At 45.6% G+C, this 15,946-nt stretch overlaps 2 protein-coding genes and 1 long non-coding RNA gene across 7 annotated transcripts in view; 2 read left to right on the forward strand and 1 right to left on the reverse strand.

Annotated features, from left to right (window-relative positions):
* Nucleotides 1-5,282, forward strand: part of LOC307222548 (C-signal-like) — a 6,341-nt gene extending 1,059 nt beyond the window's left edge. The window contains exons 2-6 of one of the 3 annotated variants that reach the window (XM_079987921.1): nt 1,666-1,717; nt 2,834-3,021; nt 3,862-4,020; nt 4,531-4,635; nt 5,076-5,282. In XM_079987921.1, coding sequence (XP_079844047.1) covers nt 1,666-1,717; nt 2,834-3,021; nt 3,862-4,020; nt 4,531-4,635; nt 5,076-5,192 — 621 coding nt within the window. In that variant the 3' untranslated portion in view covers nt 5,193-5,282. The remainder of the gene's footprint in view (nt 1-1,665; nt 1,718-2,833; nt 3,022-3,861; nt 4,021-4,530; nt 4,636-5,075) is intronic. The other 2 variants (XM_079987923.1, XM_079987922.1) reach the window with 2 other exon arrangements.
* Nucleotides 1-12,442, reverse strand: part of LOC307222558 — a 25,851-nt gene extending 13,409 nt beyond the window's left edge. Inside the window, exons 1-2 of the long non-coding RNA XR_013841800.1 lie at nt 12,363-12,442; nt 2,845-2,946 (exon numbers count right to left, since the gene is read on the reverse strand). This is a non-coding gene — a long non-coding RNA (uncharacterized lncRNA). The remainder of the gene's footprint in view (nt 1-2,844; nt 2,947-12,362) is intronic.
* On the forward strand, nt 7,727-14,572 carry LOC307222547 (C-signal-like). 3 transcript variants are annotated; one of them, XM_079987919.1, is made up of 6 exons: nt 7,727-8,423; nt 10,512-10,563; nt 12,352-12,530; nt 13,360-13,518; nt 13,845-13,949; nt 14,368-14,572. In XM_079987919.1, exons 1-6 carry the CDS (start codon nt 8,217-8,219, stop codon nt 14,482-14,484), a joined length of 819 nt encoding a protein of 272 aa, XP_079844045.1. In that variant the 5' UTR covers nt 7,727-8,216; the 3' UTR covers nt 14,485-14,572. The 3 variants fall into 3 exon arrangements, with proteins under 3 accessions (XP_079844045.1, XP_079844046.1, XP_079844044.1); XM_079987920.1 differs by having other exon boundaries at nt 7,731-8,423; nt 12,352-12,539; nt 13,360-13,513; XM_079987918.1 differs by having other exon boundaries at nt 7,736-8,423; nt 12,352-12,539.
* The last annotated feature ends 1,374 nt before the right edge of the window (nt 14,573-15,946 follow it).

The following is a 15,946-nucleotide window of genomic DNA, read 5'->3' on the forward strand; positions in this document are numbered from 1 at the left end:
AATGTGCCCCTTTGTTTGCCCTCCCTTCCAGTTACCCTTTCTCTGCCAGAAATAGATCAGTATCTATTTCTACCAGGCTGCCAAACACTCCCTTGTGCCTCCTCAATAACATTTCTTAGTAGTGTAGGCTGGGTGTAATCATAGAGACCTTAAGGTATGGTTACCAGACGTCCCCGTTTCCTGGGGACAGTCCCCAGATTTACAAATCTGTCCCCGCACAAAATGTGTCCCCAGAATGTCCCTGGATTTCATTTAATGTCCCTGGATTTATATTTTAAATGTTGTAGATTTATTAGTAGGGAATGAATGTTGCGTGAATGGTTCAACGGCACAAGACACATCATATGGGACTACCGGCGAGGCAAAATGGTGGGCGCCACAGCAGCGAGCAGCTCCTGAAGCCAACCAGAGCCTACTGCGCTACCAGGCTGGCTCCGGGCTGCTGAGACTGCCGCTGCTGCTGCCACCTCCACTGCCAAGAGGAAACGAGGGATGCCCGGCGTGTCAGCTGGGGAAACCAATGACACCCCCCCCCCCCCGGTGACCCAAATCAAGCCGGGAGCGAGAGCACCTGGCCAACTGCCCATCGGCGCTCCGGGGCCAGGAAAACCCCGGAGACAATGCAGGGAGAAGGAGGAGAGGAGAAGGAGAAGGAAGAAAAAGAGGAAGGAGAAAAAAGAGGGGAGCCCTGACCTTGCCGCGCTGCTGCCGCTGCTGAGGAAGACAGGTAGGAGAGCACCGGGAGGGCAAGGACACGTGGCCAAGCCCAGGCCCGGCCCGATCATACTCCACAGTGCCTAGCGCTCCAAGAGAGCAGCCCGGGGTGCAGAGGAAGGCCACGTGACAGAGGAGACCACAGAAGAGAATATTTTTTAATACCCTTAAAAAAAAAAAAACTTTCACCCTCTCTTTAAAAAAAAAAGTTTCCCCAGATTCTTTGAAAAAAATCTGGTAACCTTACCTTAAGGACTTGTGAGCCAGGATTAAAGTTTTAATAAAATGATTAAAAAGTCATTCTTAGGAAAAAGGTTCTATCTTATGAATGGTTACATTCAAACAAAGCCATCCCCAAAGGAGCTAATAGAGAAATTAAAATAAGACCAATGCATCCTAATATCCTTTAAATAAAACAGTGTCCTAACAGCTGAAGTCTTACACTGGAATTTATGTTGATCCTCCACAGTTTCCCTTCAGTACATTCCCCTGTGGGCAACTTTCTGGGGGCCGTGGGGGTGGGGTCAGAAGCAAAAGTGGGCCAGGCAACAGATATGGCTGCTGCCCTTGTATAATAGGCTACATTCCACGGATGCAAAAGTCTACATGCACCTCTCTCCATCCTCCATCAGAACAAGTAAAAGGTACCGTTACAGTACAAGGGCATATTTTAGCCAGGCAAAAGCATTGAGGAGGGAGGAGGAGAATGAGGACTTTCAGACTCCTTACCACTTTTCCTTACACCAGGTTTTCTGCCCATCTCTGATAGTGTGCTCACCCTATTAATATTGGAGAGGAGGATGTTATCCTGGCAAGGGTTTGCTCTGAGTGAGATTCCTAAGTGTCTGTTACTCTGCTAAGCATTTTCAGGAATCAGCTCTAAGGCTCTGGGTCTCTCTTGATGCCTAGTTCCAGTTTAAACAAGGAGGTAAAACATTTCTTTTTTGACAGGAAATAAAGGAGTTGGCATGCCAGCATCAGAATCTGGTGGTGCTGCAGCTGGGTAAGTCTCACGTTCCAAGTGTGGGATGAATAGACATTCCCAGCACCAGTGGAAACCAGTACAGTCCACAAAGCAGTAACTGGAAAACAAGATGATTTGCTCCCCTGTTACAGAATATCAGTGATAAGTACTTTTGATTCTTCCCACAACTTCAGTGAAGCTTTGAAATGAGATGCACCTAAATGTAGTCTCTGTCCATATCGTCACATAATAGATGTGTCGGGAAGGTTTGGCCCACCATATGTTGTGGAACTACAACTCCCATTATCCTTGGCCATTGACCATGTTTTCTGGGACTGATGAGAGTTGTAGTTCAGCAACAATTAGAGAGCCATAAAGGAACTTTCCAAAATGGCTTACAAAGACATGGGCTAACGCTGTCTCTTATGGGTACTCCATACCTTTCGGTGTCTGTGAATTCATATAGAAGCAATATGACACAGAAAGGCAAGGCTTCCAGAACAGGTACCACAACCCGTTGTATGTTACCATAGTCCACAGAATAAAGCTCAGGCACCTCCCCACTAAGGTTATGAACCGGCTGGGTGGAGGTGTTGATTAGCAAGCATGCAAAGCAGCCTAAGCAGGTTTCTTCTATACGTACCTTTGGCTGAATGTCTGCTTGCTACTGTATATGCAAGGCCTGAACTGAGAGAGACAAAATATCCCTACAGCTTTCTCCCTAAATTACACACAGTAAAGTGTTGCCAAACTTTTCTCTCTGAATTCCACCTACATTAGTTAAGTACTTTGACCTTACAATTGCCTTGCCTTGAGCTCATTTTCTGACGGAGTGATATGAATGTGGTGCAAACATTTTTAAAAGCCAGGCCTTCACTGTGCTCCCTCTAAAAACACACACACCTCCATGATTCAGAGAAGAACTTGTTCTTCCTCCTCAAGTGGACTGTGGTAGCTTCTACGCTAACAAAAAGAGCTGACAGGCCAAGGTGACAAATAAGTGGACCAAAAAGCACCTCTCATCCTTGAATGGACTTAATCTGTAAGATCCCCCCAAGCCACCTGCCTTGGTAGTTTTAAAAGGGCCTTTTTATTTGTCCCTTGGGCATCCCCACACCACCCAGTTCTTAAGGGCCTAGAAATGTCATTCTGCAGATGTCACTGACCTCCAGAGCATCAAGGCAGCTGTGGAGCAAGTGCAAAGGTGTGTTGGAGAATGTGGATTGAACCTCCTGATGAACAATGCTGGTGTTATTTCTGGAAACGACCTGGAGAAAGAAAATGCAAAGGACATGGCAGATGTATATGCCGTCAATACTATTGGGCCACTTCAGGTGAGCCAGGTAAGTTTTTGCTTTTCATGGTGCCGCAAATCCCTTCACTCACTATCCATTGCCCTGCTAATAACTGTGATGTTCTGGCCCTTTGGGAGAATTAAACAAAAGCAACATATTGGGAAGGTGAAAAGCAGTATTTGTTTGAGCAATTAATTTTCATGAGGATTTTAAGAAAATAATTGCAAACTGATATGGAAATTCAGAGAATTGAACTTAAGGTAGGAAAATTGATAAACCAACCTTGATAGATCCACCAGTTGCTGAACATCAGTCTGGCATAAAAATAGTAATGCTTTCTGCCTTTCCTTCCCCAGAAGTTTAATGGGGCTGCTCTCATGAACAGGCAGACAATTTTTTTTAATAGAATGGATCAATATGGCTACTTTCTGGAAAACAGATGAAATTATTGCCTTTCCTATCTTAGTGTGCTATGCACACACATAGTAAAAGAGAGAGTATGCAAAAGCCTAGAATACATTGTCAAACAGTTGTTGGAGAAGGAGAACTTTAAAATGCCAAGAATCGAACTAGAAGGAAGAAACATGGGTGAGACCTTAGAATAGAGCAGCTTCAGGACCTGTTTGGGGCTGCATAAAATGAGGCCAGGGCACAGGTTGCCCAGCTGTGTTTTCAAACCATTCTAAATGTATACTAAGTCTTATGGGATCCTTGTGCAAAAGCTTATAAAAAGTATTTTTGGATCAGAAATCCTAATTCTGCTACAAGCATCGTTTATATATAGCTTCAACTTTATACAGTGCATGCAGTGCTTTCCTCTGGTATCACTGCCCTAGGATAACTGCATTCATTAACCTAACAACAGCCATGACCTCTATTCTCTTTTAGGCATTTCTGCCCCTGCTGAAGATGGCAGCTCAGAGATATCCCCAGGAAGGGCTGAGCTGCTGCAAGGCAGCCATTATCAATACCTCCAGTGCTGCAGGCTCCATGGAAGTTATGCTGCTATGGGAAGTAAAGATGAATATTGCCTATCGCTGCAGTAAGGTACCTTATGTGAAATCCATGTGAAACTGTCTGCAGCCTCCTCTGCCCAGCTGTGACTATCTTTCCAAATGATAGCTGTCTGTGTGAATCTGGGCAATAATCATGCATTGCCCACGGATAAATGTTGAGAGACAAACTTCTGGTCTGAGGATGTTGCATTTTCTAAAACAGTGGGTGGCATTAAGGGAAGATACCAGGATGTTTTCTACAAATAAATAGCATGTGTAGTCTTTCTCTTCTTGCAGAACCTAGAACAAACATCTAAAGCTAGAAATCAGTTAGCAAAATGATGCAGCCAACAAGCATGGAGAACACTCACAAATGCCTGTCAAAAATCTTGTTCAAGAGTGGTGTCCATGATAGATAACTTCCAAGTTGCTAGTTTTTGTGTCAGGAATGCTCAGTGATGTCCAGTTTCTCTTACAAACCTCTCTTGCAGTAATCCATATTAAGCAGCTCCCCACAGTTCAATGCACCCTCTGCTCATGGTTTGTTTTTTCTCCCTTGTAGGCTGCTTTAAACATGCTCACCAAATGCCAGTCACTCACGTATCCAGCTTATGGGATTCTGTGTGTTTGCATCCATCCTGGCTGGGTAAAAACTCAAGGCATGCAAGTAAGTGCTCAAGGCTTCTGGTAATCCTGGAAAAGGTGGGCTATAGGGCTATAGCACGATATTTCTTTTAACAAATTGCTTGACATTTTTAGTTGGATGGTGGTGCCTGAGTAGCTCCAGTGCCCCATCCTTCACTGCTTGGAGGTATTAAAAGCACAAGAGCAAGGCAATGAAGGCAGCATCTATGAGTTGGTGCTTCTAATAATATCCAAAATTGCTCCTGGAAAAGCAAGCGTAGTCCTCTGAGGCCTTGCAGTGAACTGCTATCCTTTGGCATTTTATGACCACTTGGTTGTCTTTCATAAAGCAATGTTTAATGTGCAGACTGAAATCTTATAATCAAGACATCTAACAGCATCTAGGCCTTCTGCTATTTGATGCTCAAGAATGACTTTTTCCAAACTTAAGAAATCCTTCACTTACAATATTTTTCTTCACAGGAGGCGGACCTGACTGTAGAAGAGAGTACACAAGGAATAATTCATGTTCTCTCCACACTTTCTGAGGTGGATAATGGTACCTTTGTGGACTGGGAAGGACGCAGAGTGCCCTGGTGAGGGATTTGTTTCATGATGCCAGGGGGTTTACCACTCTAGAATTCTGCCAACAGAGCATCCAATAAACCACCTGGGATTCAAGGGAAAATGTTTTTGACTCTTTTCTTCCTTCAGAAGGTTCCATTGAAGACCAGTTTTCATGCAGAATTGTTTTTAAGGACTAGCCATGGATTGAAAGATCTTTCAGCCTGAAGGTCACACTTCCTCATGAGCCCCCTTATGGGGGCTGGATGCCAATGCCAGGTGGAGGTGGGTGGCACTGGTGAGACAAAGGCAAAAGTGGGCAGGGCAAGGTTGTGAATATTACCTTTCCATGGAACAGGATGGGGAAGTTGTGTCCTCCGGGTGTTGTTGGACGGCATCTCCCAATAGCCCAAGCCAGCATGGCCAATGGTCAGAATGATGGAAACTGTGGTTCAACAATATCTGGAGGGCCACAGATTCCCCATCTCTGGTAATGAAGGCTACATACAAAAGCCAGAGGTATTTAGTGCGTGCAACTCGCTGTTGTAGGAGCAGGGGGTTGGTTTGGATTATGTGTTTAGGTCTCCTCAAAAGCCTGTGGTTCTTTATCTGGATGATGGGAGTCTATAGCAGGAGCTGAAGTACCTGAACCAGTTTCTTTGTAAAAGGTCAAGCTGACCCTGCTCAGCATCCTTTTATATGCCTAAAGACTTGAGCAAGTATGGGCGTGTTGTCATAGAAAAACAAGCTAGTACTGTCTCTACAAGGAAGGGTAGCCAGATTTCACACACGTGGCTAGACTCAGCATCCTGGAGGCAAGAGAACAGTAGGTCAGAGGCTGGTCTTTGTCTTGTCTGCAGCTGGGAAGGCACAGAGGCTTGACTTCCTCTCAGAGCTGAAACCAAACCTTTGGGGGATCTCCCTAGGGACCTGATGGAGGAGCAAGATCTGATGTAGCAGTGATGCTGTGAGCCCTTCATCTTGTGCTCTGGTTGTGTATATGTGCATACCCTTCAACATTTATCTGATGAAAATAGAGACGTCCTATTCCATACTACTACTACTACTACTACAAGTTAGTTATACCCTGCCCATCTGACCTGGTTGCTCCAGCCACTCGGGTGGCTTCGAACATATATGAAAACATAATAAAACATTAAACATTAAAAAAATACTTCCCTACACAGGGCTGTCTTCCGGTTGTTGTCTTCTAAAGGTTGTACGGTATAGTTACCTATCTCCTTGGCTCGGGGGTCGCATAACTCCATACTCTCCCAGCATTTCTCTGTTGAAAATAGGGATAGCCTAAGGAAAGGAGGGACATTCTGGTCCAGGATCAAATCAGAATCAGCAATGGCTTCTGTAAATCTGGGACTGTCCCTGGAAAATAATGACACTCAGAGGGTTTGTATGTGTAAATAAAACCATTGTCAAAAAGATACCACATTCTTCAGTGATACTATTCCAAAGAAACTGAGCCCAATAGCACCCATGACCCAGGTGTACCGGGTTCCCTTTGGGCCCAGTGTAGGGTCCATTGGAGCCTGCCCATGACCCCACAAGGATGGCGCACCTGCCATGAAATCTCTCTGTGGTCTGAGATTGGGATTCACCTAACACACACTTCCTCTGCCCAAGCAAGGGGGACCTATCATCACTGCTCAAGGACATGTTGCAGCCACGCAAAAGCTCTTGAGGAGGTTGTAAAGAAGAGTTAGGGAAGGGTGTGGTCAGAGAGAGTATTGAGGGCCTCTTCTGCCCAGTGGTGCCCTTGCTGCCCAGGGTGGGCGCATGGGGCGTGCACGAGGAGGGTGGAGCCGCGAAGGATGCCTTTGAAGGGAAGGGAGCCAGTGTGGTGCAGTGGTTAAGAGCGGTGGACTTGTAATCTGGGGAACCGGGTTCGCTTCCCCACTCCTCCACCTGCAGCTGCTAGGTGACCTTGGGCCAGTCACACTTCTCTGAAGTCTCTCAGCCCCACTCACCTCACAGAGTGTTTGTTGTGGGGGAGGAAGGGAAAGGAGAATGTTAGCCGCTTTGAGACTCCTTCGGGAAGTGATAAAGTAGGATATCAAATCTAAACTACTCTTCTTCTTCTCCTCACGTGCCACAGTTCGGGGTAGGAGAGGGGCAGGGAAGCTGCTGTTCACGCTTCCCCTGCTCTCCGCTACCAGGTTAGACATGATCCGGTGATGGAGCTACTGCAGTTGGGCGCAAGGCTTCACGTCAAGGAGGGTGGGTGGCAGCATTGCCATTGCCTCCTGCTATCTGCTACTGGGTCAAATCTGACCCGGCAATGGAGCTGCTGCAGCCAGGTGCACCTTGCCACAGCTGAGGAGGGCTGCTCTCTACTGCTGGGTGAGGAGAGCTGCTGCTGCTGGGCATGCCGCAGTGAGGAAGGTGAGCAGCAGCATTGATGTCCACTCGCCTGCTCTTCTCCCCTGTCTACTCGCCTGCTCTTCTCCCGATTCAGGGCGGAGTTGCACCAGGCACAAGTGCTACAGCCAAGCCACAGCACCTTCTGGCGCAGAGCCAGGCTCTGATGAAGACGTATGCTGTGGGGGCGCCTGTTTGCACCCAGCCACATTTTTAAAACTCACATTTTTGCCATTTTGTCACCCCCCCCCTTGGTGATGACACATGGGGTGGCCCACACCCACCGCACCCTCCTTCCTATGCCACTGCTTATGCCATTCCCCCTCTAGTTAGTTTTTATATCCTGGTTATCATATTCCCTAGTGACACGGTATGCTTTTTTAGTACTTTTTCACTAATGAACTCAGGATACATAGTGATTTGCTTCACCCCATTTTTAAATTTTCATAACAACCCTGCAAAGCCAAACAGGCTGAGAGATTGACTGAAGATTTTAATTTGGAACTGTCTGTCCTCTATACCATAATGCCATAATGCTTCTTCGTTTTTCCATTGCTAATGATGTTGTTGTTGTTAAAAAATGGCCAACGCACTAGTCAGCAAATGAGGTGTAGCATCCAGCATGAGATTATCTGAAGATTAAAGGAGGTGCCTACTTCCCATAAAAGCATCTCATGTGACGACCCGATGTTCTTTGAAGCAAGTGTTACAAGCATGGAAGCCAAAGGCTGCAGCTCTAAGGGGATGGTGACAGATTTCCCTGTTCAGAGTGTTCTGGTGACAGGATCCAATTCGGGAATTGGCCTGGGTCTGGTGAAGCAGTTTCTGAGGCTGCCAACTCCACCTCAGTGGGTCTTTGCTACTACCCTAGACATGGATGGACCAAAAAGCAAGGTGAAGACCAGGAATGTAGCATAAGAGAGTAGTGATGTTACTACGTTTTAGGAATGTAATGTCAGCTTTGTGGGCTGGATGGGGTTGATGGGAGTTGTAGTCTGAAAAATCTGGAGGGCGTCCGGTTGGAGAGAATGCTGTTGGGCCTTTGGTTTCACCAGCAGCTGCCCTGCTCTGGTGTGACTGTTTTCAGCGGCTCATCTGAGTTGCCCACTGCCTGCCTTGTCTGCTGCTCTCAACACTGCTGTGATGGGCCAGCAGCTCTCACAAGGCTGCCAAAAAGCTGTAGTTCACAGTGCTGTCTCTTAGCGGCCAGTTGAGCTGCGATATGATAATAAGTCTTAGAAAATTACAGCATAGATTAATGGGGAGGGACATAAAAGAAGATCTCTATCACTCTAATTCCACCTGTAGACTGGTTTGTCCAGCAATTATCATTTTGCTGAATTAAGTTTCAACACCTTTTTAAGCTGTTTACCAGCAGAGGACAGTATTGGCTGTCAGGAAATAAATGAATCCCTTAAACCCCAAGTCAACTCCATGCAGGATTTTTATCTCTTTTAACAGTCTAGTTCCTTCAAACTAACTTTGTAATAATGCCAGAAATAGATCAGTGTCTATTTCTACCAGGCTGCCTAACACTCCCTTGTGCCTCCTCAATAACATTTCTTTGTAGTGTAGGCTGGGTGTAATCATAGAGACCTTAAGGTATGGTTACCAGATGTCCCCATTTCCCAGGGACAGTCCCCAGATTTACAAATCTGTCCCTGGACAAAAATCCGTCCACAGAATGTCCCTGGATTTCATTTAATGTCCCCGGATTTATATTTTAAATGTTGTAGATTTATTAGTAGGGAATGAATGTTGCGTGAATGGTTCAACGGCACAAGACACATCATATGGGACTACCGGCGAGGCAAAATGGTGGGCGCCACAGCAGCGAGCAGCTCCTGAAGCCAGCCAGAGCCTCCTGCGCTACCAGGCTGGCTCTGGGCTCCTGAATTGCCACTGCCGCTGCCAAGAGGAAACCATGGATGCCTGGCGCGTCAACTGGGGAAACCAATGGCACACACCCACACCCTGGTGACCCAAATCAAGCCGGGAGCGAGAGCACCTGGCCAACTGCCCATCGGCGCTCCGGGGCCAGGAAAACCCCGGAGACAATGCAGGGAGAAGGAGGAGAGGAGAAGGAGAAGGAAGAAAAAGAGGAAGGAGAAAAAAGAGGGGAGCCCTGACCTTGCCGTGCTGCTGCCGCTGCTGATAAAGACAGGTAGGAGAGCACTGGGAGGGCAAGGACACGTGGCCAAGCCCAGGCCCGGCCCGATCATACTCCACAGTGCCTAGCGCTCCAAGAGAGTAGGCCAGGACGCAAAGGAATGCCGTGCGACAGAGACCACAGAAGAGATTTTTTTAAATACCCTTTAAATAATAATAATAATAATAACTTTCACCCTCTCTTTAAAAAAAAAAAAGTTTCCCCAGATTCTTTGAAAAAAATCTGGTAACCTTACCTTAAGGACTTCTGGACAACATTCTGGGGGCCATATGCTAGTGGTGTGGGGGTCAGAAGCAAAAGTGGGCCAGGGAACAGATATGGCTGCTGCCCTTGTATAATAGGCTACATTCCATGGATGCAAAAGTCTACATACACCTCTCTCCATCCTCCATCAGAACAAGTAAAAGGCACTGTGACAGTACAAGGGCATATTTCAGCCAGGCAAAAGCACTGAGGAGGGTGTAGAGCAATGCCAGTGAGGGGTATGACCTGGTGAGAAAGAGGCTGTGGTCTTGGGAGAGTTACAAAGCCTGCATAGAGGTAGCCCACATAGGAGGGAGGAGGAGAATGAGGACTTTCAGACTCCTTACCACTTTTCCTTACACCAGGTTTTCTGCCCATCTCTGATAGTGTGCTCACCCTATTAATATTGGAGAGGAGGATGTTATCCTGGCAAGGGTTTGCTCTGAGTGAGATTCCTAAGTGTCTGTTACTCTGCTAAGCATTTTTAGGAACCAGCTCTAAGGCTCTGGGTCTCTCTTGCTGCCTAGCTCCAGTTTAATCAATGCAAGAAAACGTTTCTTTTTTGACAGGAAATAAAGGAGTTGGCATGCCAGCATCAGAATCTGGTGGTGCTGCAGCTGGGTAAGTCTCACGTTCCAAGTGTGGGATGAATAGACATTCCCAGCACCAGTGGAAACCAGTACAGTCCACAAAGCAGTAACTGGAAAAAGGATGGTTCATAGCCAATCAAGGGCTTAAGCAACAAAGCCTCTCTTCTGAGGTGGTAGCAGGCCCGCCATATATTGCTGAACTACAACTCCCATCAACCTTGCCCATTGACCATGCTTGCTGGGGCTGATTAGATTTGTAGCTCAGCAATATTTGGAGAGTCAAAGGCTCCCCATACCTGCCATAAAGGAACTTTCCAAAACGGCCTACCAAAGTCATAGCCTCATGCTATTTCTTATGGGTACTCTACTTTCTGTGTCTGTGAATTCTTACAGAGGCAATATGACACACAGAGGCAAGGCTTCCATAACAGGTACCATACATAGCCTGTGGTATGTTACCATAGTCCAAAGAATAAAGTACGGTACTTGGGATTCACAATGGCCTTGTTTTGGGCTCAGCCTTACCTTTTGTGTGTCTGATTGTCCCAAAGATTTAATAAATCTTGGAAGAGGAACTGCGGAACTGCAGGGATCTTTCAGTGTGCATATGCAAGGCCTGAACTAAGAGAGACAAAATATCTCTGCTGCTTTCTCCCTAAATTACACATAGTTTTTTGTTCAGTTTGCTCAGTAAAGTGTTGTCAGGACTTTTCTCCACCTACAATAGTTAAGTATTTTGGCCTTACAATCGCCTTGCTTTGAGCTTGTTTTTTGATGGAGTGATATTAATGTGATACACGTATTTTTAAAAGCCAGCTTCCAGTCAGTCCCTGTGCTCACTGCATGCACAACTCAGAAAGACACACAGAGCTCCATGATTCAGCGAAGCACTTGTTCTTCCTCCTCAAGTGGGCTGTGGTAGCTGCTGTTGTTGTTTAGTCGTTTAGTCGTGTCCGACTCTTCGTGACCCCATGGACCAGAGTACGCCTGGGACTCTCAAGAGTCTCCTCCAGCACCATAATTCAAAAGCATCAATTCTTCGGCGATCAGCCTTCTTTATGGTCCAGCTCTTACTTCCATACATCACTAATGGGAAAACCATAGCTTTAACTATACGGACCTTTGTTGGAAAGGTGATGTCTCTGCTTTTTAAGATGCTGTCTAGGTTTGTCATTGCTTTTCTCTCAAGAAGCAGGCGTCTTTTAATTTCGTGACTGCTGTCACCATCTGCAGTGATCATGGAGCCCAAGAAAGTAAAATCTCTCACTGCCTCCATTTCTTCTCCTTCTATTTGCCAGGAAGTGATGAGCCCAGTGGCCATGATCTTCGTTTTTTTGATGTTGAGCTTCAGACCATATTCTGCGCTTTCCTCTTTCACCCTCATTAAAAGGTTCTTTAATTCCTCCTCACTTTCTGCCATCAAGGTTGTGTCATCTGCATATCTGAGGTTGTTGATATTTCTTCCAGCGATCTTAATTCCGGTTTGGGATTCATCCAGCCCAGCCTTTCGCACAATGAATTATGCATATAAGTTAAATAAGCAGGGAGACAATATACAGCCTTGTCGTACTCCTTTCCCAATTTTGAACCAATTAGTTGTTCCATATCCCATTCTAACTGTAGCTTCTTGTCCCACACAAACAAAAAGATCTGACAGGCCAAGGGACAAATAAGTGGACCAAAAAGCACCTCTCGTCCTTGTAATCTGTAAGATCCCCCAAAGCCACCTGCCTTGGTAGTTTTAAAAGGGCCTTTTATTTGTCCCTTGGGCATCCCCACACCACCCAGTTCTTAAGGGCCTAGAAATGTCATTCTGCAGATGTCACTGACCTCCAGAGCATCAAGGCAGCTGTGGAGCAAGTGCAAAGGTGTGTTGGAGAATGTGGATTGAACCTCCTGATGAACAATGCTGGTATTACTTCTGGAAACGACCTGGAGAAAGAAAATGCAAAGGACATGGCAGATGTATATGCCGTCAATACTATTGGGCCACTTCAGGTGAGCCAGGTAAGTTTTTGCTTTTCATGGGACTGCAAATGCCTTTACTCACTACCTATTGCCCTGCTAATAACTGTGATGTTCTGGCCCTTTGGGAGAATTAAACAAAAGCAACAAACTGGGTAGGAGAAAAGCAGTATTTGTTTGAGCAATTAATTTTCATGAGGATTTTAAGAAAATAATTGCAAACTGATATGGAAATTCAGAGAATTGAACTTAAGGTAGGAAAATTGATAAACCAACCTTGATAGATCCACCAGTTGCTGAACATCAGTCTGGCATAAAAATAGTAATGCTTTCTACCTTTCCTTCCCCAGAAGTTTAATGGGGCGGCTCTCATGAACATGCAGACAATTTTTTTTAATAGAATGGATCAATATGGCTACTTTCTGGAAAACAGATGACATTATTGCCTTTCCTATCTTAGTGTGCTATGTACACACATAGTAAAAGAGAGAGATTGCAGAAGTTGTGGGAGAAGGAGAACTTTAAAATGCCAAGAATCGAACTAGAAGGAAGAAACATGGGTGAGACCTTAGAATAGAGCAGCTTCAGGACCTGTTTGGGGCTGCATAAAATGAGGTCAGGGCACAGGTTGCCCAGCTGTGTTTTCAAACCATTCTAAATGTATACTAAGTCCTACGAGACTTCTTGTGCAAAAGCTTATAGAAAGTACCGGTATTTTTGGATCAGAAATCTTAATTCTGCTACAACCATTGTTTATATATACCTTCAACTTTATGCATGCAGTGCTTTCCTCTGGTATCACTGCCCTAAGATAGCCGCATTCATTGACCTAACAACAGCCATGACCTCTATTCTCTTTTAGGCATTTCTGCCCCTGCTGAAGATGGCAGCTCAGAGATATCCCCAGGAAGGGCTGAGCTGCTGCAAGGCAGCCATTATCAATACCTCCAGTGCTGCAGGCTCCATGGAAGTTATGCTGTTATGGGAAAGAAAGATGACTGTTGCCTATCACTGCAGTAAGGTACCTTATGTCAAATCCATGTGAAACTGTCTGCTCCCTCCTCTGCCCTGCTGTGACTATCTTTCCAAATGATAGCTGTATGTGTGCATCTGGGCAATAATCATGCATTGTCCACAGATATATGTTGAGAGACAAACTTCTGTTGCAAGGATGCTGCATTTTCTAAAACAGTAGATGGCATTAAGGGAAGATACCAGGATGTTTTCTATAAATAAATAGCATGTGTAGTCTTTTTCTTCTTGTGGAACTTAGAACAAACATTTAAAGCTACAAAACAGTTAGCAAAATGCACCCTCTGCTCATGGTTTGTTTTTTCTCCCTTGTAGGCTGCTTTAAACATGCTCACCAAATGCCAGTCACTCACGTATCCAGCTTATGGGATTCTGTGTGTTTGCATCCATCCTGGCTGGGTAAAAACTCAACCCAATCCCGTAAGTGCTCACGGCTTTTGGTAATCATGGGAAAGGTGGGTAGCCCTATAGGATGATATTTCTTTTAACAAATTGCTTGACATTTTTAGTTGGATGGTGGTGCCTGAGTAGCTCCAGTGCCCCATCCTTCACTGCTTGGAGGTATTAAAAGCACAAGAAAAAGGCAATGAAGGCAGCATCTATGAGTTGGTGCTTCTAATAATATCCAAAATTGCTCCTGGAAAAGCAAGCATGGTCCTCTGAGGCCTTGCAGTGAACTGCTATCCTTTGGCATATTATGACCACTTGGTTGTCTTTCATAAAGCAATGTTTAATGTGCAGACTGAAATCTTATAACCAAGACATTCAACAGCCTTCTGCTGTTTGATGCTCAAGAATGACTTAAGAAATCCTTCACTTACAATATTTTTCTTCACAGGAGGCGGACCTGACTGTAGAAGAGAGTACACGAGGAATAATTCATGTTCTCTCCACACTTTCTGAGGTGGATAACGGTACCTTTGTGGACTGGGAAGGACGCAGAGTGCCCTGGTGAGGGATTTGTTTCACGATGCCAGGGGGTTTACCACTCTAGAATTCTGCCAACAGAGCATCCAATAAACCACCTGGGATTCAAGGGAAAATGTTTGTGACTCTTTTCTTCCTTCAGAAGGTTCCATTGAAGACCAGTTTTCATGCAGAATTGTTTTTAAGGACTAGCCATGGATTGAAAGATCTTTCAGCTTGAAGGTCACACTCCCTCATGAGCCCCCTTATGGGGGCTGGATGCCAATGCCAGGTGGGGGTGGGTGGCACTGGTGAGACAAAGGTAAAAGTGGGCAGGGCAAGGTTGTGAATATTACCTATCCATGGAACAGATTCCCCATCTCTGGTAATGAAGGCTACATACAAAAGCCAGATGTATTTAGTGCGTGCAACTCGCTGTTGTAGGAGCAGGGGGTTGGTTTGGATTATGTGTTTGGGTCCCCTCCAAAGTCCGTGGTTCTTTATCTGGATGATGGGAGTCTGTAGTAGGAGCTGAAGTGCGTGAACCAGTTTCTTTGTAAAAGATCAAGCTGACCCTGCTCAGCATCCTTTTATATGCCTAAAGACTTGAGCAAGTATGGGCGTGTTGTCATAGAAAAACAAGCTAGTACTGTCTCTACAAGGAAGGGTAGCCAGATCTCACACACGTGGCTAGACTCAGCATCCTCTCAGAGCTGAAACCAAACCTTTGGGGGATCTCCCTAGGGACCTGATGGAGGAGCAAGATCTGATGAAGCAGTGATGCTGTGAGCCCTTCATCTTGTGCTCTGGTTGTGTTTATTGTGCATACCCTATAACATTTATCTGATGAAAATAGAGACGTCCTATTCCATACTACTACTACTACTACTACTACTTAGTTATACCCTGCCCATCTGACCTGGTTGCTTCAGCCACTCTGGGCGGCTTCCAACATATATAAAAACATGATAAAACATTAAACTTCCCTACACAGGGCTGTCTTCAGTTGTCTTCTAAAGGTTGTACAGTGGTACCTCGGGTTACATATGCTTCAGGTTACAGACTCTGCTAACCCAGAAATAGTACCTCAGGTTAAGAACTTTGCTTCAGGATGAGAGTATAACTTTGCTTCAGGATGAGAACAGAAAACATGCTCCGGCGGCACAGCAACAGTGGGAGGCCCCATTAGCTAAAGTGGTGCTTTAGGTTAAGAACAGTTTCAGGTTAAGAACGGACCTCCAGAACGAATTAAGTTCTTAACCCAAGGTACCACTGTACTGTATAGTTACTTATCTCCTTGGCTCAGGGGTCACATAACTCCATACCCTCCCAGCATTTCTCTGATGTTTCTAGAAGAAAGCGTAGCCAGATCTCACACATGTGGCTAGACACCACATTATCCTAGAGGCAAGAGAACAGTAGGTCAGAGGCTAGCCTTTGTCAAGTATGCAGCTGAGAAGACACAAAGGTTTGACTTGATCACGGTGGGATGAAACCAAACCTTTGGGGGA

Source organism: Podarcis cretensis, assembly GCF_951804945.1.
Source record: "Podarcis cretensis genome assembly, chromosome: 8".
In the NCBI taxonomy this organism is placed as follows: Eukaryota; Metazoa; Chordata; class Lepidosauria; order Squamata; family Lacertidae; genus Podarcis; species Podarcis cretensis.

What these genes read in the sequence shown, in the direction of transcription:
- LOC307222547 (XM_079987918.1), top strand. Translation starts at nt 8,217, where the DNA reads ATGTTCTTTGAAGCAAGTGTTACAAGCATGGAAGCCAAAGGCTGCAGC. An exon ending in TTGCCTATCACTGCAGTAAG is followed by an intron (nt 13,519 to 13,844) that starts GTACCTTATGTC and finishes TCTCCCTTGTAG; the next exon opens with GCTGCTTTAAACATGCTCAC. An exon ending in TAAAAACTCAACCCAATCCC is followed by an intron (nt 13,950 to 14,367) that starts GTAAGTGCTCAC and finishes TTTTCTTCACAG; the next exon opens with GAGGCGGACCTGACTGTAGA.